Here is a 24,638-nt window from a genome sequence, read left to right on the forward strand (position 1 = left end):
TAGGCTTCAGTATGTTTAATCAGCTAAACTTCTCCCTGAAACAAGCACTGCCATGCAATCCACAGTTCACCCGTAATGTCTTTATTCACCATTTGAATCACTCCAACAGTACCTGCTACACCAAAAGATGAGTCTTTAAAGGCAGCCCCCTCTAAAGAGGAAGAGACCTCCTTTGCATCCCTGACATGGTTCAACTGACACCAGATATCCCACTTACAACCCCGGGAAATGCCCTGATGGCAAATAAATAAATACTTCCCCCAGTTACATATACAGGCTCCTAACTCAGTGCGGTTTTCCATCAACAGCGCTGCCCCAGCGCAGTCACCAATATTGAGAGGGGTGTATTAAACACAAATTAACACTACAAATTAACACTGCCCGGAGGGGAGGCAAGGACCTGACACGCTGCTCTCCCGGCGTGCCAAAGCAGCAAGGAAAAGTTGCCCAGCCCTTTGGGCCTCTTTCCCCACTACCTGCGGGGTTAAGACCGCAGGCAGCCGGGTCTCGCTAACCCCGGACGGCCCCTGAGCACCCATCGCCCCTCCGTCCCGCCGGCGCCGAGCAGCGGCCCCGCAGCAGAGCCCCCGCCAGGGCGGGCCGCCTGCCAGGGGCGGGTCGGGGCGCGCCGGAGGGGCGCAGGCTTCGCGCGCGGCGGCCGCGAGGCTCCATCGGGCTCGGAAGGCGAGAGCGGCGCGGAGCCCCCGGGCGGGAGCGCGGGACGGATGGCGGCGCCGAGCCCCGCGCGGGCCGGCGAGCCCAGGCCCCGCGTTCGGGCCGGGCCTGCCCGCGCACCTGGTCCAGGTTCTCCTCGCTGCCGCTGTCCTCAGTGTCGGAGTCGATAAGGACCCGGCCTTTCCGTTTCTTCACCATGGCGGAGGCGGCGGTGCCCCCTCCCCGCCCCGGCGGCGGCGGCGGCGGCGGCGGCGGCGGCGGCGGCGCTCGCACGGCCCGGCCCGGCCCGGCCTGACCCGCGCCGCCCGCCCGCCCGACACAAAGGGCACCGCGCATGCGCGGCGCGCGGGGCGGGGCGGGGCGAGGGCGGAGCCGGCGCCCCTGTCTCTGTGTGGAGCCGCGCGCTGTCCGCGGGGAGGGGGGATCGTGGGGAGGATCGAGGGGAGAAGGGGTTGCAGGGAGAAGGGGTTGCAGGGAGAATCGCGCTGTGGCTGCCGGAGCGAGCGGAACGGTACGTCAGTGGCTGTGGCCGTCGCTGGCGGCGGAACAGGAGCGGCGCGGTGCGCGTTCCCCGCGGGCCCGGGGGCGGGGCGGGCGAGGCGGCCGCTCTGCGTGGAGAGGCCACGACTGCCGCTTTCCCTGTGCCGGCCTCGCCCCTGCCCGCTGGGCTCGAGGGGGGTGGGCGGGGTCGCTCTCGGTGCACAGACGGGGTCGCTCCCGGTGCCCCGGGCGGGGTCGCGCCCCGGTGCCCCAGGCGAGGCCGTGGCTGCCGTGCGGTGGGTCTGGGTGGCGCTACACCGGCGAGCTGCTGAAGTCTTGCCAGAGATCGGGAAAAGTAAAACGTGTTAAAATTCCCCGTTTTCTCCTTCTTGGGACTCGGGACAAACAAGGAGAGGAGCCACGTTTTTTTGTTCGGGAACTTTCTTCCAATCTTACTGACTGCATGATGGAGCAAAATGTGGATTCCTTCACTGCAGCTTTAGCCCACTGTGCATAACTTAGTTGGAGTGTAAGAATAGCAGTAATGGATTTTACCGCGGGTGAAAGGAAGGCATGTGGCATGAAGCGAAACATGTGGGATGCCAATATATGTGGCATACTCCGTTCTTAAAAGCTCAGAGAAGGTGAATACATTTAACATAATTTTTGGATTTATTCTGTGCCATAAAAATAATTCAAACTCCCAAAACTGTCTAATTTTATGAGTCAGAGATAACAACCTCTGTGCAGAGCATTTAATGTTAAGGCTCTCCTTTATGAATTAGGGAATAGCAGTGTGGCATAGCTTTTCTACCAAGTGATACATAGAAGCAAAGAGATTTTCACAATTTTCAACACTTTATTTAAAGGAAAAAACCCACTTTTTTGAATTGTAGTCTTTCATGTTACTTTTTGTGGTCTTGGCAAACATCTCTGTAATCCTAAACCAGGTACACTGAGTTTTCCTATTTGCCTGGGGATTTCACATTGTGGGGGGAGAGGAATGCATAGGATGGAAGTCAATAAACTAGAACTCTGAGGAAGTGTAATTATTAATGGTTTTTTAACTTCCTTTTTCCAATGACTTAGATTTCTAGTTAACATCAATTTTAAAACTTAAACAATTTCCCAAGCATCCTATATGCAATTTTTTAAACTTTTTCTCTTTTGTATTAAAGGTGAAGTAACTACAGTAAGATAGCTCTGGATACTAGTTTTGTTGTTAAATTAATTTCCTACCCATTGATTGCCTTACTGGAAGTGAATTCTTCAAGTCTACCAATATGACTCTGACTATGAAGTTGCTGAATGGTGCTTCCTTATGTCATGGATGCTGCAGGCACAAAGTTTTTCTCCAGTTACTTGGACCACTCCCCAGCGATTCAAAATTGTACAGCAGCTACAGGAGGCCAGGGGCAGAGCCTGAGAAAAAACCATCGTGGCAGAATGCCGATTTCAGCTTTAAGAAGGGCATTGATGTCTTAAAGACTCAGCTAAGTTTGCTGAAGCAGGAAACCCAAGATCATGTAAAGGGACCTGGAGGCCAACCATTAAGTCAATACCTGTTGGAACAGACGAAGGTGGTGTGGCAGTTTCGAAGCCAAGAAGATTTAAATAAATGGGTTGTTTCCTCTGATGTAGAGATTGGAGGGAAAAGTGAAGTTTACCTCAAATTGGGTAGGAATAATCAGGGTGCTCTGCTGTACGGAACTCTCAATACAGAAGTGCCTCGTGATGGGGAGACAAAATACAGTGGATATTGTAGCATGAGAGCTAAACCGCCACTGGTAAGTGCAGCTCCACGTTTGCACAGCTTTGTTACTGAATCTGAGGGCGTTTGTGTAACCCCAGTGACAGCAAGTGGCCTGCTGTTTGCTGCATTGAAACTGATCACTTTCAGGAGTATTAGGTATTCTTTCAGGGATGTCATTGCTGCTGTATCCTTTGACCTGGAAGGAACTTAAATTTTTATCTTGGATTTTGTTTTGCTTTCGTAGAAAAGGAATGTGTTTGATCATTTACTTATTTGCAGGAGAAAGACCTGCTTGTAGCATCCTTGTCAGCGGAGGATCTGTAATGATAGTCATTAAGGTTGGAAAGGACCTCCACGATCATTGAGTCCAAATGAATATATCCAAAATTAGTATGATTAATAGATGTCTCTCTAAATTCGAAGTTAATTGAATGTGTCATAAGGAAAAATTTTCTGGGCTTTAACTTGGTCTATTCATCAAACTTCGTTAGGGTGAATGAGCTCATCTTTCTTTTTTCACAGGAATAGAAAACAATGCTTTGAAATGAATGTTTTAAAGGTGTGTCTCCTGCTGCATATCAGAAAAAGGGAGACACAGATCTTTGATAGGTCAGAATTGAGCCAAATAGAACCAGAAATGGATTTGCTTATTATTGACACTGTTTTTTTCATTCCTTATTTCTAAGCACCCTTAAAACCAAAGGAAACATTTTTACTCAGTGTCTAAAATCCTTAACTATTTAGTTCATTATGTTGTTTGCGTCTTGGCACAAGTACACAGGTAAGATCATTTCTGGGTCAGACTCTTGGAAAGCAGAATGTATGAGTGAGCAAAATTAAAGGGTAAATGAGAAACAGAATAAAACCAATTAAAATTGTGACAATGGATTAGGTGAGTGGAACAGCACATGGAATCTTGAATGAGTTAGTCTCATGACTGCTACTGATTTGTGCAAATGTGACTCAAACTTTCACCTCCTGTTTCTGGAATAGTGGAGTGTATCAGTCCATCTTTATAAGGCAGTTTGAAATTGGAGGGTGAAAACAAATACAGACTCTTCATTATTTAAGTAGGAAGGCTGAAATGTGTCAAAACCATAAAATCAAGTAACTACAGGCTGTGTATTAGTATATTAATGTTCTACTTATCCTGTTACCTACAAGATGATTTGTTAGAAGGATGGATGATAGGTAACCCATAGTAGAGCTGTAAAATAAAGGGGAAACATCTGAATTTTCGGTGCTAATTTTGACTTCGTTTAAGCAATTCTGGCCAACAATAGCACTGTGACCCTAAGTGGCCTCAGTGTAACTCTCTGAAGACTCTTGGGTCTGCCTACATGGAAATGGCAACAAAGATGCAGATCTTTGGAAAAAATGCAGTTGAGAATTAGACATGCTTGCAATCAGTATCATTATGAACAATTAATGAAAAAAAGTGTTGGAAAACATTAAATGCTCACTTCTTCAATTTCCTCTCATCACCTCTGAATAATCTAGAACTGACCACAGAATATGAAACTTAATAAACTACATTAAACCTAATGAACTATATGTAACTACTGATCCATCACTATAGAATTTCTATATTTGCCTAGTAAGGAATTCAGTCCTGGGAAAGAGATCTGGTTTCTGATAGTTACAGGATTGTGGCTTATAATGAAAGCGTTAGCCCTCAGAGTGGTAATAGTGCCTTTTGTGGGCTCTAGTACAGTGAGGATCAAAATTAAATGAGCTCACCAACCAGTATGATGAAAAAATAACCCAAAGTTTTCACTTTGTCACAGTAGATACTGTCTGAGATAATAATGAAGGCAGTGATCAATGCAATAGTGCTCTGTTCTTCACAATGTAAGTTTCCCTTTACTAAGGAGGAATAATTCTATTTATTAATAACTTGTAGGGATCTTTTAGAAGGAAGAAGTATTATGACTGGTCAAACTTCAACAGTCTGTATTTACGTGTCCGTGGTGATGGCAGACCTTGGATGGTAAACATTTATACAGATCCTTACTTCTCTCATCAAAAGGATGACCTCTACAACTACTTCATGTTCACCCGAGGAGGCCCATACTGGGAGGAAATAAAGGTGAACTAATGAGGCTTTCAGACTGTCTTGGGGTCCTGTCCAAAACACTGGAAGGTGAATTCTTTTGACAGTCACAGTTTATTTCTATTGCTGGCCATTCAGTGTTTTTGTTGTACAATAGACACGTGCCTTTGGCTTGGGAGTTCCCAAAACTGGATTGTGGGAGGACACACTGTGTCAATTGTATTAAAGATTTCATCCACTGTATGTTCATTTAAACACCTGCTGTTGGCCGTTACTGGAGTAATAGGATAGATAAGAGTAATTGAAGCTTAGCAGATGTTGCCATTAATATCCTCTGTGATAACCATTTTATCTGTAATACGAATGGGCATAGGCTGCTATAGGATTTGTGCCCTGTGACAGGATTTTCTTTACCTGCAGCCTTGCTGGAGTCAGTCAGACTCAGGGGTGTGATTTGTCATTTGTGACCCTTGAATCTGTGACACAAAATAATATTTTTAAGAAGTGTGAGTTGGACCTCTTTTCTGATGCAGCTTGGGGACCTTTTGTAATTGGCTGATGACAATGTGATAAGGTTTGCACATCCTTATGAATTGGCATTGAGTACTTCATAGTGCCATTGTCCAATCATATGGGAACAGCCCAGTGTTTCAAAGATGAGAAGTCAAGAGGATGAAAGTCAATGTGTCATTGCTGGCTTGGATGTTTTCCTCTCACCCTCACCAAGCCAACCCTCCTCTTTCTTGCTCCCACTGCATTCAAAATAATTTTTACATTATTCTGAACTGCTTTGCTGGACTACTGATGTCTCAGTATGAAGTTTGCACTATGAAATCCCCAGCCTGAGTACAGATGAGCTGTCACTGCGCATGCTTGCCAGACTTTTCAATAGTTTCTTTTTTATGTTGACACGTTATTTGAAGGAGATATTCTCAATGTGAACAGCCACCTTCTGTGCTGCAGCTCCCACTTGTGTCTTGACAGGGTAACACTCCTGCGGGCTGGCTACTGCCACCACAGAACAGGATGGCCTGAGCTGGCTGGGAGTGGCCAGTTGAAAGGTTACCATTGGCACATTTCTTTGTGCCAGTTTTATCTACCCAACTAATGCTGGTGCCAGATGTAGCAGTGTTATTTCTTATACCAAACCAGGCATTTTTATTTCCTTAAGTTTCTATTTTATATACTGGTGATGCTAAAATCTTGTTTTGTTTTGTTTATGTCAGATTCCATTCTCCAAATTCTTTCTCTCCAGTCGGGGAAGAGTCCAGGATAGCCAGCATCCTATCTGGCTAGACAAGGCAAGTTTTCTATAGGTTTTCTTTGTCTGAAATTTCATTTGAAAAGGCAGAGCACACAACTGCTCTGTAAGAAATTCAGAATTTCCTTTAAGATATTACTGTGATATAGACAATGGAAAAATCCATTAATATTTCTGAATTTGAAATTGAAGGGCCTCTTCTTCTTATAAGGTGCTTGCCATTGCATTTATATTATTCTATTTTGTGATAGCAGTTTATTTCAGGCTCTCCAAACATATTTTAAGACTTACATAACCAAGAAACAACTCACAAGGTACTCAGCTTTTCAACAACAAAATTTTCTTTCTTATGGAATGGTCAAAGTGACTAAGCAATCTCAAATGCTGGTTGGCACAGTATTGCCCAAAATAGTAAAAGTATCACATAAACTTTATGATACTGAAGACTGTCAAGGAAATCATATTGTGAGACTATCTGAGGATGTGCTGTATCAGTGACCTTGACGTGAACAGTAAAGGGATGTGTTTATAGGCTATTTTGGGTTGTTTTTTTCAGGTTTTATAGTCTAAGTAGATGTATTGAGTTGTTTTTTTTTATTTCTGCAAAAGGTAGACTACTTCACTGATTCGAGGAGACATGATGGAAAAAATTGTTTCTGTATCTTTTTTTCTTTTAAATTTCAGTGACCCTCCTGTATGTAATTGAAGGTAGCTTAATACCCAGTGACTCCCAAAAGGGAAATAATGTTAGAAATATATTTGGGGAGAAAATAAAAGGGCCATTACTTGAATCAGTGTTAGTCAGCTGAAATACTGCATTCTGTTCCTAATTCCCTTAATGAAAAAAAAAGAAAAAAATTGAGGGTAATTCAGTGATTGACAGCGTGAAAACAATCTGTTTTAAAACTAAGCTGAGGCTGTAGTAAGCAGGTATGAATGATCTGAAGAAGGTGGATCAGCTACAAGAAAAAATACGCATTATGGGAGAAATTTGTTATAAAAAGCCTATGTTCAAATATAGCTGCTGAAGAATTTGTTGGTGTTTGGGATATGCAGTCATTCAAAGTGGTAAATGAAAACATAAAGTTGTATATGGGGTGTTTAAAAATAATTACCAGGAGTTAAAGGGACAAAACAGTACTTGATCTAAGCATCCTGCACTTTATTTTTGTTCATGGTTATCTTATGCATAGTATTTCACAGTAAAAATGATGCACTTGCAGTGTAATTTTAAAAACAAATTGCAAAGAAACTTGAAAATCAAGGAAACAGTGTGAAGGCAATTTAAGAAATCTTGATAAATTGTCTTGGTCACACACAGAATCCCATAGAATATTCAGAGCTGGAAGGGATCCATAAGGATCATCGAGTTTAATTCTTAAGCAAATGGCCCTCAGGGTACTACTGTGTTTTCCTAGGAATCAGGCAAGGCAGGAAATAATTCTTAAATCAGCATGAAAAGGCAAGAAACAGCCAAGGTATCCAGGTTTTGCAGAGGAATAGATTCTTCAGATCAGAGAGTTTAGGTGACTCCGGTAGTCATCTGTAACAATGTGAATTGTAAAGATGGAGCTTTAAAAAGTCTCCAAGCTCCAGAAGGCAAGAGGCTGTTTGTAGAGCTGGCTGCTGGGAAGGGACAGCATTTAAAGCATTAGAATGATCCAAGAGGAACATGAATACATTTAATTTATTCAGCTGTGTTCTATTATTTATTTGGCATATGTTTGCAATATTTATCTAGACTCAGCCTTCAATTATTCATCTCACACATTTTAGCATTATTTTCCTGAATGTACAGCAGTCCTTAAAATCACAGCTGTGCTCAGACCTGCACTTGTAGCAGGGTTTTTGAGCAGCTCAGTAGTTGGTCTGAACTGGTGACTTAACTTACCCTGAGAACTGTTAACAGCCGAGTCTCTGAAAGGTGTTTTTTAACCTGTAAGACTTGAGGAAGGTTTAGGACAAACCACAGACTAATGGAAAGCATGTCTGAGCCACACTGATTTTTATGGAATTTATTGCAGTTAGAATAATTCTATTTTTTTATGGGAATAGTGGTGGAGAACATTAGGGGAAAGGAATAAGCAGTGTTCTTATTATATTTTTATATATATATGTAGTTTATAATATTTAAAAACATTATTCTAATTGGAAAACAGCAGCTAAGAACCTTGCATTACTATTAAACTCAGTAATTAAGTTTCATGCTTTTTAAAACATCAGGTTTAGTGCTTTCACATTGTACATGGTGTATGACAATCTAAAATGATCCCTTGCATTCTTAATTAGATCTTTGTTTTTTCCTACTCACAGAAGAGTTGTAACTGACTTTATGAAAATGTGTTTATGAACCAAATCAAGATGAAACTGGCTGTACACAAGCCCTGAAAGATAAGAATTGCAGTGTTGCTTAAAGCTCAGGCTGTTTTAAATCAGGGGTTCACCACAGTGGAAGAAAGGCAAATATGAAGCCATCTCGTAGCGGAGGGTCTGTATTAAAAATGTGAGTGAAGTGTTCAAGCCTTAAGAAATGATGCTGCATTTTGAACAAATACCCATTATTTAAAGTAGATGGCCATGATTTGTTTGTAAAATATGGAAGTGGAAAGTACAATTGAGTTTTATTGTAACATTATTAAATACTGTTCTACTGCATATCTCTTTTAATTAGATTAGTACCCTTGGATTCACAATTGGTGATAAATTAGATGGTCCATTCCAGCTGGAGATAGATTTTATTGGCCTGTTAAACGACAGAGCTCATACAGAAGAATTTGCCTATGAAGCATATGACAAGAATACTCCAGTGTGAGGTGGGTTGGACTCCTTTGGGACATTTCTCAGATATTTGGTTCATTTTTATAAAATACTTCTTAACATGTGGCTTATAACAACTTGAAGATCCTCTATAAACATTAAAGACATAAGTGCATGAAGTGTTAACACCACAGGCCTCTTTGAGCTTCCAATTACAGAATCCTGGAGAGACTGTACATACATGGACGGTACAGAGCCTGGGGGGAATAGTGATGTGTTCTTACAAAGTAGTAACTCTTCCCCAGGTTAAGTTTTGGGTTCTGTCCTGACCTTTACTAAAGTAAAAGCACTTCAAGAGCATGTTGTAGTTATTTTTTGTACAACACTTTCATTTTCTGCATTATATGGTTTGTTGACATTTGCACCTGCTAGTTTTAAACTGAAAAGAGAATGATGAGAATTAATGCCCTGAGGTCTGGTCCTTAAGTGTGACTCAGCTGCTGAAATTTACAGAGCAGCACCAGAAGTGGAAAAGGCAAAAGTATTTCAACCTTTAGCTCTGGCTCCTCTAGATAGCTAAAAAAAGGAAAATCTTTCACTGCCAAGATTGAAACAGTAGCTACGCAGCAGGCCTGACTTTCCCTTTTGCATTCTTGAGGGTAATCCTACAGCATTACAGAGCTAAGGTTGTTGGAGAGAAGTAATGCTCCAAGGAAGGGTTGGGGGGGGAAATTCCCAGCACTGTCTGCTCCCTGAGGAGGCACAGCTTGGCTTCATTAGCACCATTACAGGGCAGAGTAGATCGCACTTTTAGCCGAAAGCAGCTGTGGTGTCAGAAGTCACAGTCTCAGCTGGTGGCACAATCTCAATACCTTTTTTCCCACAAGTCTGGTTTTCAGCAATTCAAGAAACACTTTACAAAATAAGTGCTGAATGGTTTTGTTTCAGCTGTCACAAATTTAGTCTAATCAAAGCACTGACCTCCACTGTGACCTTGTTTAAGTATATTTTACACATATTAAATGGACCTGTATTTTATATGGAAAAGACCACAATAAGGCAAGTTGAAACAGTATCTTATACTATCATTTTTCTTTTGCATAGAATTCAACAGCTTAAGTGCCAAAGAGGGGTACCTGCTCCTGATGGCAGACTCTTGTTTGTCCTGGCACAATATAGCAGATTCCTTCCTTAATTTCCTCTCTTAGCTTCCGGTGGCCCTCATCAGTCTTCTCTTCCATACTTTGAGCATGTTCAGCCAGTTTTGTTTCCACATCTGAGACCTGGGCTTGTAATGGGGTAGTGACAGTGTCTTCATAAATCCTGAGTTTGCTAACCAGTGCTCCCACCTTGTCCTCTCCCTCTCTCCACTGCAACATTACTAAGTAGCGGGAATACATTTCTGACCCAAGCCATGCAAATTTTAACCACATCTGGGATGTGCACTGGACACCATCTGGAGTTTTAGGGAATCTCTCATTCTCTGAAAATATTATCTCCAGTATGGCTAATTTCGTTAAGCACCAGCTACCTTATTCCATCATGTTCTACTGTCCTTGCTGTACATGGAGGTCCTCCTTGCAAAGATACCTCTCTCCCTCACGCTTGACAAGTCACTGCCAGAGGCTGAGAGTTTCCTGCCTCTTTCCAATGCCCTGATCAATGACTACATCTTAAGACAGGGATCCCAGCTGCCTTGCCTCACTCCTGTCCAGAATTGTATCATTGGCTGCAGTGTCCCAGATTTGGAGCAGCCAGGTCAAGATGGACTCATTTGCCTGTCGTGTGAACTCTCTGCTGAGCTCACACAGCTCACCCAGGGATAGAGACCGGGTGATTATTTCTGTCTCCATTTCTTCAGCTGGATGTGAAGGTCCTGCCTCTTCATCATTCACTATATGAACTGATTTGGTCTTTGATCTTCTTTTCTGGACAGGAGCGACTGCTATCAGTTTTGGCTGGCCTTCTGGCTCCTTCACGGTTGGTCTCTTTCATTTTCCCTCTGGCTTAGCTGTGGTTTGGGTGGACATGGGGAAAAAGCTCAGCTGTTGTAGCGAGAGGTTTTTCCTTGTCCCAGCCTGCCCATCCCCGACGACACCCCGGGTTTCAGCATCTGGATACCTGGATGAATTCTCACAGAGATAAAGGTCCAGGCTCCAAAGTGGGTTAAAAGAACGTTCAGCATAACTTTACTGCGGGGGAGGAGGGTGAACAGCTTATATAATGTTTTCTGGGATACACGTGAACTGGGACAGCTTAGGGATAGGTCAAGAGGTCTGTGCACGAGGCAAGGGTCTCTTTTCATTGGCTGAAAGCCACCTACCACGACCTGGCCACGCGCTGTGCAGCCCAACCTCTGGCAACAGGCTGTCGCTGTCTTGGGTTGTTTACCTCCTCCTTCGGGCTGACCCAAGGTCAGGCTGACCTTGCTAGCTTGCTAGGTCCTAACAGGAGGTCGTACGTGTGCAGGGGCTGGGGCCAAGCCTCTCCTACAATGGTGCCTGTGGATTTACTCATTTTCTTCTTCTCCAGACGGTGCTGTACCACACCAAGCAGTGTCTGGTAGGCAGTGGCCAGGGCCCACCAGGTTGCTGGGAGCTGCCCATCTCTGAAGCTACCAGAGCATTTCCCTTTCACAGGGCTTATTATTCTAACAGGGTCCTGCAGTTGTTCAGGGATGAATTTCCAGATCATTGGAGGAGAGAAACTCTCCAAATACTGGCCCATGTCCACCCACTTCCCGTGTCACTCAGCCTTATCCACTCCCAGGGCAGGTTTCCAGGAAACCTCCCTAGAAGGCCCTATTGCGACCCTAAGCATGTTGTAGATGGTACAGACAAGAGAAAGCAACACTAACAACACAATTATGCCGTCCTTAACATCAAAAGGAAATTCAATATTCTCAAAGACTGTTGTAGCAGCTATGAAGGGTGAGAAGGAGCTGAAAGGGTCAAAATAACCATCCCCTCCTGTTCCCCACGCAGGCTGGGTGCTATTTTTAGTGAGAGCCAATCCAGGACAGGCAAACAAAACTGAATATACATTCACAATGAAACTCGCTGCCTCTAATGTTATAACAACATACACATAGTATACTAATAACACAATTTTGATCCCTCTCCCTCGTCTTAATGAGAACATCAAAATAGGGCAATAGTTCCCCATATGCGGAAATATGAAAATAGGCTCAGATACAACATCCACGTGAATATGTCAAGCAACATGCTGATCAGGGAGTATCTGTGTCCAAAAACACAAATGGTTAAAATGAAATTATAATTCTGACTTCTCTCTCCTGGCCTCACGCTGGGTGCCAAAAGATGTGCTAGTTTAAAGGTAAACTGGCAGAAGTGAACCCAACACAAAAGTCAGAGTTACAATTGAATAAAAATATTACAATAAATGCAACGATACAAAGAGAAATGATCCACAAAACCCAGCTCCCCAGATCACAAAACAGAATGGTGTTCATTAGCTCCTGTACTGAGACCCCCACTGTGATTTCCCTGAGTCCAAAGTAAAAGGAAGGGAAAAACCTGTTGGTGCACATGACATGCAGTCTAGTCAAGAGTGGTGGTCGCAGTCCAGTCGAGGTTCTAGTCCTCCTCTGGATCCAACAAGTGGTTCCAGAAATCCCCAAACCCCAAGATTATATACCTTCAGGTTCAGGTGGGAATGCCCAGTACCTCCCCCAGGGCAGGGAGTTCCACAATGGGCGATTTAACTCTGTGAGTCATGGGAAAATTTTTGAATCCTTGATGGTCCATTAGCAGACATGACCCCTCAGACTGAGTGTGAAGGTGCTAACGACTCCCCGGAGTGGAGTTATCACAGCTCTTATCTCACAGGCTTTTTTAACACCCTGCTCACATCCTGTGGGGTCGGTGTGCCCTGGGCAGCTGATGCAAATGGTCCATTGTTAAGTTCATGAGAAATGATGTAGAAGGTGGAGAATACATTGCGCTGGTCACACCCACACAATAATAAACTGATCCCAGCTGCTAAACTAGGAGACTGCTCAAGGCATTCTACTGGTAATTTGTAAATTCTCAGTTGCAACATTTTTTAAAATAAGGTAGCTTATAGTTATGTAAGCTTTTAGTTTTCCAGAGAAATTGCATTTTTTTTCTTCTCTCTCAAAAGGAAAAGGGCAAGAAAACGTATTTTCGCCATTGTCACGAGTGCGCTGCCCACCCACACAGACCCAAGATGGTAGTTCCTGCACCGAAAGCCCTTCTTCATTCTCACAAAGACAAAATGCATAACCTGTCTTAGAAAACACAAAATGGGGAAATGTGGGAAAATGAATAACATATGAAGAATGGAAAGAATATTATCAGCAGTGGATATATGAGAATCAAGAAGAGCCAATAAAAGTAGAAATGGACAATGGACTTGAAACACTTGAAGTTTAAATGTTAAAAGTTGCAGATTTTGTATGAGTTTTAAAAGTTTTCTGTCCACCCCCCACATTCATTCGCTTCCCCTGTAGTTGTCTTGTCATTTGACAAGTGTTTCCCCATTGCCTATCCAGTTGTCAGTTGCCCACTCTGCTCCTACCCTCGCTCAGTCGGGTCCAAGTTTCAAATCCTTCCCCTCAGACCTCTCTCCTCTTTCCGAGACTCTGTTCTTGTTGGATGTTTAACGGTTGTTGACTCACTCTCATCCAATTCCCTTTAAGTTTCTACACAGTTTCAAATATCTTCCCTAACCAACCCTTTATAGTTTGTCTCTCTCTTTAATAAATTGATTCTTTGTTTCTCCTCTCGCTGAGTGCAGAGTGTGTGCTTGGGTGCTGTCCCCTCTGGGTCAGCAACTGTTACTCTACTATGTCATAAGCACACAAATAGAAATGGTGAATAATTACTGTAACTGTTAGGGAATTTAGGGATTGATCGGCAGAACAGGTATCTCCAATTCCTGTAGTTTACCAGTGAAACATTTTGATGCTTGCTATCATTGCATTCCAGTGGGCAACAAATGTATGCATCTTTATTTTACACTTAACATTTTCTTCTTTAACATGTTTTAGTGAAAACTAGTTAAATGAAAACATTATAAAGGAACAATGAAAACGTTACAAAGGAACAAGAGAGAGTTCTAAGCTCTTTAAAGTTCAGAACTCTCGTCTCCTGGGAGAAGTTAAGCACAGAAATATTATACTCAGATACACTACAAGGTCTCATTAATTTCCACTAGCTAATAGCAACCTAAACCATACACAGACAGCACAAATATTTACATGACAGGAACAGTATTTACAGTGATTTCTTAGATACTTCGTATTCATCCTAACACAGATACTCCTCTGCGGTTTCCAAGAACCTGAGCCCTTTTCTTCTTTCTCTCTTGCTCATGTTTCTCACGCCTTTCTTCCCTAAAGGGGAAAAAGAACAGAAATGGACAATATCAAGTTATATTAAAGGTAGAGACACAAGCAACCAAAGGAATCTGAAGCTAACCAAGACTTAAACACCTCTTTAATCAGTGTGCTGCATTTGCCATAGGCAGAGAAAACTACCATTTTGAACTGACTAGACATTCAGACAAATACTTCTGCTTAGACATACAAGTCTAATACTCAAGGTAGCAACATGTCAATATTCGCAGCTTCTTCCAAGGTGAAGGTAAATCTCCGAACTCTAGAACTGATACCTCTGAACGAAAAAAAAGTCTAACAAACCCAAAGCAACCACCCTTGTTGGTGTTCCTGATTCTGAACAGGAATTGGAAACAAAAATATCTTTAATGTACAAGTATACTTTTCTGCACTGCATATTTAAATCCCAAGAAGAATGAGTCATTATTATTTCAGGTAACACTATTCACAAAAAGACTAGTGATGTACTAACCTTGTCTGGAGATGCGGCTGTTTGTAATCTTTCTTACATGAAGAGATACTGCTGCCGCCAGACTTATTGACGACAATGTTTTCTTTACATTCCCCCCATGGTTTTAGTCGTCCTACAACGTAGGGGCAAAAAGAGAGACTTTTCAAGCTGTATTATAAGTTTCACAAGCGCGTTCCCTTTACAAATAGTCCTTCTAAAAGCACAAACAGGTGACTGTACTTGGAAGTAGAACTCACCACACAAAACTCAGCTTTTCAAACAATGCACTTCAAAAAAAGGCATTATGTGAGGAATGTTTACTACTTCCTGTACATAACATAATTCAGTGGAATACAAGGACATTTATTCTTGTATTTATGGGCTTTTAGTCATAATAATCTTCAGTAGGGAGGCTCTTGAAGCATGTATTAGGTAGAAATTTAACATCAGTCCACAGACTGTTGGGGAATCCAGTGAAAAAGAAAAAGGGACGAGAAAAAAAGACTCTAAACTTTGCTATCACAATTTGTGTCAATGCCTCCCTGGATGAGCAGGTGAGTATAAGGGGAGTGACCAACACAAGCTGCACAGGATCACAGTACCTTTATGTGGCTGATACCGAAGTGGCCTTGAGAGACTTGCTTTGAGATCAAATGTCTTCTTTGTGCTTGTGTGTTCTGCGGATTGAGCTCCAAACTTGAAGGGGGTGATAACTACAAAAGGCAACACAATATCATAATTATAGTGCAAAGACCAACATTGTACGCACATAGTTGGCAAGCGCCCGTGAGACCACTTTGCAATTATGAAGACCAAAGAGCCATTACATGCTAGAGTCTGCTACCTCTAATGATAGAATTGCACAATTACAGCTTACTTGAAGTTCAAATACAGAGTTGAAATACAGAGCTTCCAGGTCTGGAGAGGGCAAAAGTTGCAGAGTACTAGCCATTTTGCTATGATTATACTACGCAAGAGCATATACAGCTTCATTTGTTTTTCTAATCCTTCTGAGCAAATTGTGTTTCCTAGTCTCTTATGCTGATGCACTAGACTGCAGTTTCTAAAGAATCAGTTATAAATCAGAGAATTAAATTAAGACCTGGGTCTACATGACATTTGGTTGTTAAAAATTTATATAAGTCACCAAGACTAAAGTCTTGATTTGAAAGAGCCAAATATTCACCATCCACTTTACCTTTTGGTGCAGTCAGATCATTAGTTCTTGCATTTCCCTTGCTGTTTTTCTGACTTAATTTGGAGCTCTTCTGAGTGTCAGGTGTGCAGATCTCCTGCATGTGTGGAGACATTCTAGATGGAGTCTTGGTAAGAGAGCGTTTGTGCTCATTATCTTTTGTGGCTTCTGAGAACCTGAAAATAATTAGAAATATGAAGACAAATTTAGTCACCTACAAGGAATGTAAACAATGTGCCAGAATACAGAAGGTTCTGCATTCTGCTTTCCTTACAGGTAGAAAGTGTTACCATTTATTATAAGATGTTCACAGCTCATGCTTCAACTGCACTAAAATGCTTTGCTGGTATAAGTTTTCAAGTTATGAGCCATCATCAATTACAGTAAGGAATATTAGTAATGACAAAGAACTCCCTTTCTTGTTCCTTTGGAGAGCAAATGTGTTTGGTTGCAATAAGACAGTATATTTCTTCACCAACAGATATGATTCACTTTAGATTTGGATTCTGTAATAAAAGCATTACACGTCACTATTGTTAGTTTTAAAATTCAAATTAAGAAAAACCTGAAAGAATATTAACAGAACACTAGAACTCAAAGACCTACAAGATAAAGAAGCTTGAAATTTTAGTCAAAATACACAAGTTACCTGCATACCAATATACATACAGCACATGTATGTGTATGTGTGTATACACATTTTTAATGTGTATATATAGATAAACACATGAAAGAAAATTGAAAATCTTGCATGAAGTAATACCTTATCAAACAGGTAATGAGAATAAGCTAAAAGCCTGCAAGATTTGGAAAGACTGTGAGTAAATGTTGAAGAAGGCTGCTTTGTGGACTAGCAAGTTTACGATGAAGTACAGCTTGCAACATCCACCTCAGTGCATCTTTGGACCCATGGAATAGAAGCAAATTATAAAAGTATTTTGGTTTACATATTGCTAAGAATCAGTGAGGGCTGCAGTGGAGACAAAGATCATCCAATGGGATACTAGAGGCAGGATAGGTAGTTTTTTCATTTGTTGTTAATTACTGAAATCAAAAAGAGGACTTTTAAAGTAGAAACACAGCTAGTAAGTTTATAGACTTGATTTCGACCTTTGAACGGCAAAAATCCTGCATTCCAAAGTCACAATAATAAATTATCAGATATCAATAGTGTAATTTGCATTCTTTGACTTCACAATAACAACCACACACACATTTTTGAGGGACAAAAAGCCCCTGCAGCTATAATCTTGGCATGAAAAAGATGAAAGTAAAGGTTATGAGAGAAATGAATAGTAACACAACCAAGACTTGAGAACAAGTATGTATTGGGGAGGGGAGGGAGAATGTCTAATCAGAACTTCAGTCACCATGAAGAGCTTAGTAAACTGATTCAAGTCAGAATCAGTGTAATAGTTAGAAACCAATGAAGGAATAGTACAGACAAGGACTCACTAGAAAGAAAACCAAGGACATTTGTCAATGGAATACCATAAGGACTGTCCTTTTGATTCTTTCTTTTAAAAGGCTTCTTGATGAAGACTTCGGTTCATTTTATCAGTTTTTCTGATAACAGAAGTTCATGAAATAAACATCAGTAGGGAATTAGATTACTGTGGAGGAATAATGACATACACAAGATGTTTTAAAAGAAAACGAGATAATAGCAGTGAGTATGAGTTCATTCATCTAGCAATTCCTCATGACTTTCTAGTGTCAACTTAGTTCCCATGTGATAGAAACAATCTGGTTTTGGTAGTCAATCACAAGACAACCCCTGCTGTGACACTGAGGGGAAAGGGAGAGGACCAAAGGAAGAGTAGTTAAAACCCCTTAAGGATGAGTCCGTTGCAAGATTCATGTGAAATATTGAATACAGTTCTGGTTAAGAAATCTCAAACATAAATTAATTCAGATATAACAGAGACTATTAGGTTGCCTGACAAAATGGAAAACCTAACACAGTAAAAGCAGAAAAATAATTTGCTTGCCTGGTTTAACAAAATGGATGTTGAGATACAAAATGCCTCTATCAACAGACAAAAAGGAAGACTGAAGATAGTAACAGCACAGAAAGGCTTAAACCAGCCATAATGCTAAGCTAAAGGTTGGTAACCAGAATTAGTCTTGTACAGTTTATGTTTGGAATAGAAATAATGCAGTAAATTGACAGTCAGTGTTGATTATTTCATGTGTATCAAATCAAATGGCTTGCTGTTAGTTTTGTTTTGTTCTTTTTACCTGACATTCATTTTGGATGTTGAGAGGACAGAAGGATTAAATGAAGATTTCTGGGATAAAATACTCCGATTAGCAGAGTTCAAGGAATTCCGTGGTGAGCGTCGGAGGTTAACAGGGGTGTAGGTGGTAGAGAATCTGCCTCTTTCTGGATTTGGGCTGAATAAAAATGTTTTGCCACTGGTTCGTTTCTAGGAAAAAGCAAGTGAGTTACCAGACTGCTAAAAGTTTTTCTGAAAGTCAGCCAAAAGGAAGAGAAAATACACAGTGAATCAGAAGCAGATGCTCTCCTCAGTTTTTTCTCTTTTATTTGTTTAAAAGCATCTTTCAAACATAAGTAGTTTTATTATTTCTAAACGGCTCTTGATCTGAAAACACATACCTTAGAACTGTTATATGTAGTGCCTTTTTCTGGTGATCCTAAGGGATTTGAATTTTTTGTCAGCACTTGCCAATAGTAATCTGTCTTGAATACACTGATATAGGTATGCAAAAGAAAAGAAATGAGGTATTCAGGACCTGGCAGTGCTTGGATAATGGTTGGACTTGACGACCTTAAAGGTCATTTCCCACCTGACCAATTCTATGTCCATTGACATGTTCATTCCTATATTCATTGATACATTACTGTCACTTTCCTAAGATCTGCCACACTTTGCAAGAGGCCCTATTAGCAGTTTTGATCCATGCAAGGGTTAAATATAAAAACTGAGCATCAAGGACACTAAGAACAAAATATATTGCATATATTTTAAAGGAGAGTCATATGCAGCTATTGGACAACAGTTCTTTAAGGCACAAAAGAGGAAATTAATATTTAATTCCTGCTCTTTAAAAGATAACTAAAGGGGGGAGAGGCTAAGTTTCACAGCAATTAGAAAACTCCAGGCGATCTTTCACAAAAGTAGTTGTGACATTATTTTAACTCAAACCAGACAAGTTATTTGTTGGTTCCTATAGCTGCACAGTTAATATATAAAAAATTACTTATATAAGTTATACAAAAATAACTACATATAACTAGTTATATAGCACTGCATGGAATTTCATTCATCATAACACTCCACTGCATGTTCACATGACCAGCTACTTACTGCTCAAGAAACTCTACAGGACTTTTACAGAGGCCCTGGAAATAAATGCAGATGGGAACAATGGATGTCTCCCCTTGTTATCGCTTACCTTGACTGTGCTGAGAGAACTACTGCAGTTTCCATTCCTCTTTTTTTTCCTCTCAATGTGATCAGCAATAGATTCCATGTTCTTGAAGAGAGCCTCATGCAACTTTTTGAAGTCTAAGAAAGAAGACTCACAGATCTGATATGCTCTAAGGAACTTAAATACTTAATAGGGGAATTTTGCAACCTCTATTGTTATGGCCTCAAAGAAAAAGTATCCTTGTAATTAAAGACTGCATACATAGCTAAGTAAACAGTATGAAAGAGCCCATTTCAACAGCTACGTGACCAGTTAACTGGTGTGTGCTCTGGAGAATTACAGAATCATAGAATGGTTTTTTTTGAAAGGACCTTTAAAGATCATTTAACCTAACCCCCAAACTCTGCAGTTAAAGAAAACAGTAAGTACTTCTAAATTTTAAATTAATTAATGAATGTTAAGTGATGAAAATGAGCTAATACATAATAACACAGCAGAACAATAATACTTATAAAGGGAAAACTAAACAAGTAGGAGTAATGGCATGTCTTTCTGCTCTTTGAAAATCATTAATGCAAGTATTCTATCTGAAGGACTTCAAAATGTTCAAAAAATCAGTTTTATGACATACATGCCTGTTATTTACTAACATGGATTTAAAAGTTGGAATATATACCTTAAAATGCAACCTTTGGGAAACTTTTTTGTTTAATTTTTAAAGAGAGGATATTCTCTCCTTTTTGAGCAGAAATAGAAATTTGAGTTGTAAAAAACTAAGTCTCCCTTATACAAAACACATCTGTTTCTAAAGAAGGTAGGTTATCTTACTTGGTGTCGTAGCTTTCATCCCTGTTTTTGCAGACCTGGATACACGGCCTACAGGTAAGGGGATCCTCCCTTGTGCATAATGAGCATCACCTGGTACGGTAAGATTAGACAAAATCATTAGAACTCCTGGAAAACATTTTAAGTCATCACAATGGTTTTAAAAGTATTTGTTCCAATACACATCTTAGTACCTTAAAGAGAGTTTGGCTTTTGAGAAACAAAAACAAAAGCTGCAATAGATGTTTCCCAAATCTCTCCAAAGTGTTTTAATAGGTTTGTCAATAATAGCATGTCTTGAAAAGCTACAAGCCTAGCATGAATCTTAGAGTACATATTAAGTCTGTAAAGTATTTTATAGGGAAAGTTAAAAAGAGAATTGTGCTTGTGGTAAGCAAAACCAACTTTAAATTCACAGGCCGTCTTGATCTGTGCTTTTAAATGTTGATAATCGAAAAAGAAATACCTTTTGCCCAAATGAGGTACTGATCACCATACATGCCACAGAAATCTTTGCAAAGTAAAATGTATTTTTTGGTTATTTTAAGTAGTACAAATTATTTAACTTACTTTTTTCAATTTTCTACTTACATTCATCTCCCTTGTTTAGAGTAGAAGTCTTCTGCGGTTGTTTCTTCTGACCAGTATCCATGCCTGCATTCTCAATAGCTCTCTTTTCAGTTACTTGTTTAGTGTTTTGGAACACCTTCTGTCCCTTTGCGTGCTCACCCTGAGGCACTTCATTCTCTTTCATTTCAAAATGCACCTGCAATTTAAATATACTTTGTTTAAACAGTTTGCTCCAACTGTTTGTTCCTTTCTGTTCCAAAGAAAGGCTGTTGTTCTGAAAAGTGAATTAGTGGAACAGGTTTCCCAGAGAGTTGCATTGCCTTGATCCTCAAGGGTTTTCAATGTTAGATTAGGTAGAGCCTTAAGCACTGTGGTCTAACTTACAGTTGAGTCTGCTTTGGTTGGGAGATTGAGCAAGAGATTTTCTAAAATCTAAGCTGAATTAACCTGCAAAATACTTACCCTGTTACTTCAGATATATTAGAAAGCTTTCACCTGCACAGCTGTAACATTTTAGTATAAAACTGGTTTTATTGACAAAAGTTAATTATTTGCAAATAAAAATAAATTCACTGGCTATGTTGCTTTTCACTGTTACAGCTTTGGTTACTGTGCAATTTTCTAACATGAACAGACTAACACTCTTCATCTCATTTCCTGAGGTAGAGGAGAGAGAAGTCTTTGAGACAATCCTTAGTTTACCCACTCCTTTTAACTCTAGAGGAACAGAATTCAACCTCCATCTCACCTTGAAACTTCCTCTACCTCAGTCATACAACCCTCACAACAACAACAAAAAAATATTGTGAAGTTTAGGCAATCGTGCAGCTTCTGATTATTTCTTCTGTATTAAAAAAGGGGAGGACAGCCTTATTTTAGATAAATTCTGAAACTAGCTTAATAATCAGAATACTATGATGAACTAGGTGAAAATACTCTGACACCTAGATAAAGTGTTTAGAATTATATATTTCTTAGAGGAATTTATTTCCTTGAAGCAACAACTAGCAAGTAATGTCTGTTTATTATGGAATAGCACATAGTTAAGACAGACAAAAGTCAGTGCTATGAAGTACAGGAGACCAATACCGGAACGTTGGATATGAAATTCTTATGTGTACCTTAACACACACATATGTAAAAATGTATACCATCTATAAGCAGTGGTAGAAAAGAAATAAAGTATGTTTAAACTAGGCTGAGAGGAAGGGGGGGACACAAAATGAAGCAATACAAATCACCTCTTTCTCATCAGGAATCACTGGGCTTTCTTCACTGGTATTAATTTCCTCATGGAAGTTCCTCTTTTTTCTCGTTATTTTCTTTTCTTTGCTACATCTCTTTGTAATAAAACACACTGAATCAGATGTAATTTCCTCCTGATTACTTGGTTCATCCAATTTGATGGAAGCAGGTGCACTCTTTTCAGGATCCTGTGGCAGAAAAATACTATAACGTGGAAGGTATCTGGCACAAACATAAATTAGATACTCCAGTGACAGTTTCATTTTATTATTAGAAAAAGTATTTCACAGAGAAAAAACAGTAGCATGCCATTTAGCAGCATAGTAATCACAAACCTGGCAATATCTACATTTCCCTAAACATCAAAGCTCATTGTTTGAGGACTTTAAAAATATTTTCTATGATCGTTTTATTATATTGCATTTTAGTAAGATTATAAAAGCCTAATATTTGATATTTGACATCTAACTTGCACAATGCCACCACCCTCCCAGATTTATTTGTACATTTGTGGAATGCTCTTCACCAAAAAAAAAATTTAAAAAGCTGACAAGGATTACACCAGTCCATCAATACTTTAAAGATTTTTTTAAAGGGAGATATATTTTAGAAAAAGCAGATACCAAATTACTTGTTATTAAAAACAAAAACCCACACCCAACAAAATAATTCAGCTTACAGAAAACTTAAAAGTTAAGAAAATAGCTTGAGAAATGAATAAATGAAATACCACAACTATATCACCTTCATTATAGTGTTAGTGTAAGTAAATGGTAGTAGAATACAAAATGCTTTCTAATTTGTATCTAAACCCCTTCGTCTAGGCATGCAAAACGAATAAAATATTTTTATATTTGGTACTGACTAGTGTCTGGAGCAATAGGAAGGAATTAAGATTTTTTCAATGGAAAGTGTTAGTGTTCACAGAGAATCATTTTGTACTGATGCTAAAAAATACATATTTAATTTTTGCAGCTGAAAAGGAAATCCACTCTGGGTTATATAGGAGGCCACTTCAAAACTAACATCAGTATATCTGTTTCTATCAGTACGTGACTACATTAAACTAAGGGCACTAAGAAGTATTACAGTTCACATCATGGTCAAAACCGCCCTTCAGCACACACCTTATCCTACTGGTTACAAATTTAAGTTTATACCTCTTAAAAATAATGGCTAATTTATCACCCATTACCATATTTTCTTGTTCTGTTTCTTTAAAGTGTTGCTTCAGTGATTCCAGCAGTTTATCTCCCTAGAGAGAAATCAACAGTCCATTAAGTATTATTAAGTATTTCCTGAATTCAATGGAATAAGGCATCGTAAAATTAGAAAAAGTGCATAAGGCCACAGATAAAAAAGGAGCATCTTCACAGAAGCACAAAGGCAACTTTCCCTGACTAGGTTTCTTTCGATATGTTTGATTTCCAAACTAGTTGCTCAGGGATGAATGAAACAGGCTGTTTTAAGCAACAATGCGTAGCTGAACACGAATTAAAATTGTATTCAATTTCTGCAGTAAGTTCTGTTTTGTGCATACTACATGCAAAGCCTTCTTTTTGCCCCGGCACACATTCAGCAGAAACAGCAATAACGTAACAACAAAACCACGCCATTGATAATTCAGGCTATGATAGACTAAGAGTCTTAGCTGGAAAGGTCAGCATAAAATCAAACACTAGAAGTTTAAGAGCAAAATACCCCAAAACTAAGACTCCAGAAAAGTTCTTAGTTCTGTCGGGACGAGTTCCCTTCTTAAGGGAAGTGGAGGGAATCTTCTTTCTTTTGAGGCTTTATGACTGTTTCCGTTGCTGGCAGCGCCTGCCAGGACAGGCAACGCCGTGTCACACGTACAGCCGCAGCTCCAGACAAGAGATAGGGGCGCTCTTAAATTTCTTATCCTTGGCCGCGGCTGGGAAACGCGCACACCGCTCCCCCTTCCGTCAGGCACACTTTTGTCACTGCTCCTCTGACAAATCAACCCATCACACACCTATCCGCACTGGGGGGGAACTGCGCGGGGATACCGGCGAGGGAGGAGCAGCGGGGCCGCCCGGAGGCGGAGAGGCGGGGCAGCCTCCCCTGCCCGGTGCCTCCGGGAGCCGGAGCCCCGCTCGCCCCGTCCCGCCAGCGCCCGCCGAGCCCCGGGACGCTCCAGTGCGAAGCCAAGGCCGCACCGCGCGGGCCGTGCCGCTGCCAGCGCCGCTCCAGCCCCAGGAGGGGGCGGTGGTTGCGGCCCCAAACCGAGAGCACCGGACGCGGGGACGGGCGGGCACATTCCCTGCGGGACACCCGGAGCCCTCAGCTCACGGCCGGACAAAAAGGGAAACACCATAACACGGAGCTTCTCCCACCCACCCCTCAGTCCCTTCCTCGACACCGCTCCCTCTGCGCCGCCCCCTCCTCACCCGCAGGTTGGCCTTCAGGCCGGCAGCCTTGGCGATGCGCTGGAGTTCGGCGTATTTCAGCGTCTCCAGGTCCTGCAGCGAAGGGAGCGCCATGATGGGGACACGGACCGGCTCCGCGCCGCGCGCCAAACTGACGCCGCGCGCCAAACCGACACCGCGCGCGCCGTTCGAACGGGCCCGCCGCGCCAA

The 24,638-nt window shown here is 41.0% G+C and overlaps 3 protein-coding genes across 6 annotated transcripts in view; 1 reads left to right on the plus strand and 2 right to left on the minus strand.

The window, feature by feature from the left end:
* Positions 1–1,014, minus strand: part of RTF1 (RTF1 homolog, Paf1/RNA polymerase II complex component) — a 30,766-nt gene extending 29,752 nt beyond the window's left edge. Inside the window, exon 1 of the mRNA XM_071558403.1 lies at positions 796–1,014. Within this exon, the coding sequence (XP_071414504.1) occupies positions 796–1,011 (216 nt within the window). The 5' untranslated portion in view covers positions 1,012–1,014. The remainder of the gene's footprint in view (positions 1–795) is intronic.
* Positions 1,015–1,071: 57 nt separating this feature from the next.
* On the plus strand, positions 1,072–13,747 carry NDUFAF1 (NADH:ubiquinone oxidoreductase complex assembly factor 1). 4 transcript variants are annotated; one of them, XM_071558406.1, is made up of 7 exons: positions 1,077–1,186; positions 2,334–2,942; positions 4,812–4,997; positions 6,188–6,262; positions 8,894–9,035; positions 10,916–10,959; positions 13,123–13,747. In XM_071558406.1, the coding sequence occupies exons 2-5, from the start codon at positions 2,439–2,441 to the stop codon at positions 9,032–9,034; spliced, it is 906 nt and encodes a 301-aa protein (XP_071414507.1). In that variant the 5' UTR covers positions 1,077–1,186; positions 2,334–2,438; the 3' UTR covers position 9,035; positions 10,916–10,959; positions 13,123–13,747. The 4 variants fall into 4 exon arrangements, with proteins under 4 accessions (XP_071414510.1, XP_071414507.1, XP_071414506.1 ...); XM_071558409.1 differs by lacking the exon at positions 10,916–10,959 and having other exon boundaries at positions 1,072–1,186; positions 4,938–4,997; XM_071558405.1 differs by lacking the exon at positions 10,916–10,959 and having other exon boundaries at positions 1,087–1,186.
* NUSAP1 (nucleolar and spindle associated protein 1) lies at positions 11,890–24,592 on the minus strand. Its single transcript, XM_071558404.1, has 11 exons — positions 24,450–24,592; positions 23,237–23,296; positions 22,038–22,229; positions 20,818–20,992; positions 20,230–20,319; positions 19,426–19,538; positions 18,247–18,434; positions 16,009–16,181; positions 15,413–15,523; positions 14,832–14,943; positions 11,890–14,356 (listed from the first exon to the last, which is right to left on the minus strand). The coding sequence occupies exons 1-11, from the start codon at positions 24,540–24,542 to the stop codon at positions 14,266–14,268; spliced, it is 1,398 nt and encodes a 465-aa protein (XP_071414505.1). The 5' UTR covers positions 24,543–24,592; the 3' UTR covers positions 11,890–14,265.
* Positions 24,593–24,638: the final 46 nt, after the last annotated feature.

The sequence above is a fragment of the Pithys albifrons genome, chromosome 6 (genome assembly GCF_047495875.1).
Source record: "Pithys albifrons albifrons isolate INPA30051 chromosome 6, PitAlb_v1, whole genome shotgun sequence".
Lineage (NCBI taxonomy): Eukaryota > Metazoa > Chordata > Aves > Passeriformes > Thamnophilidae > Pithys > Pithys albifrons.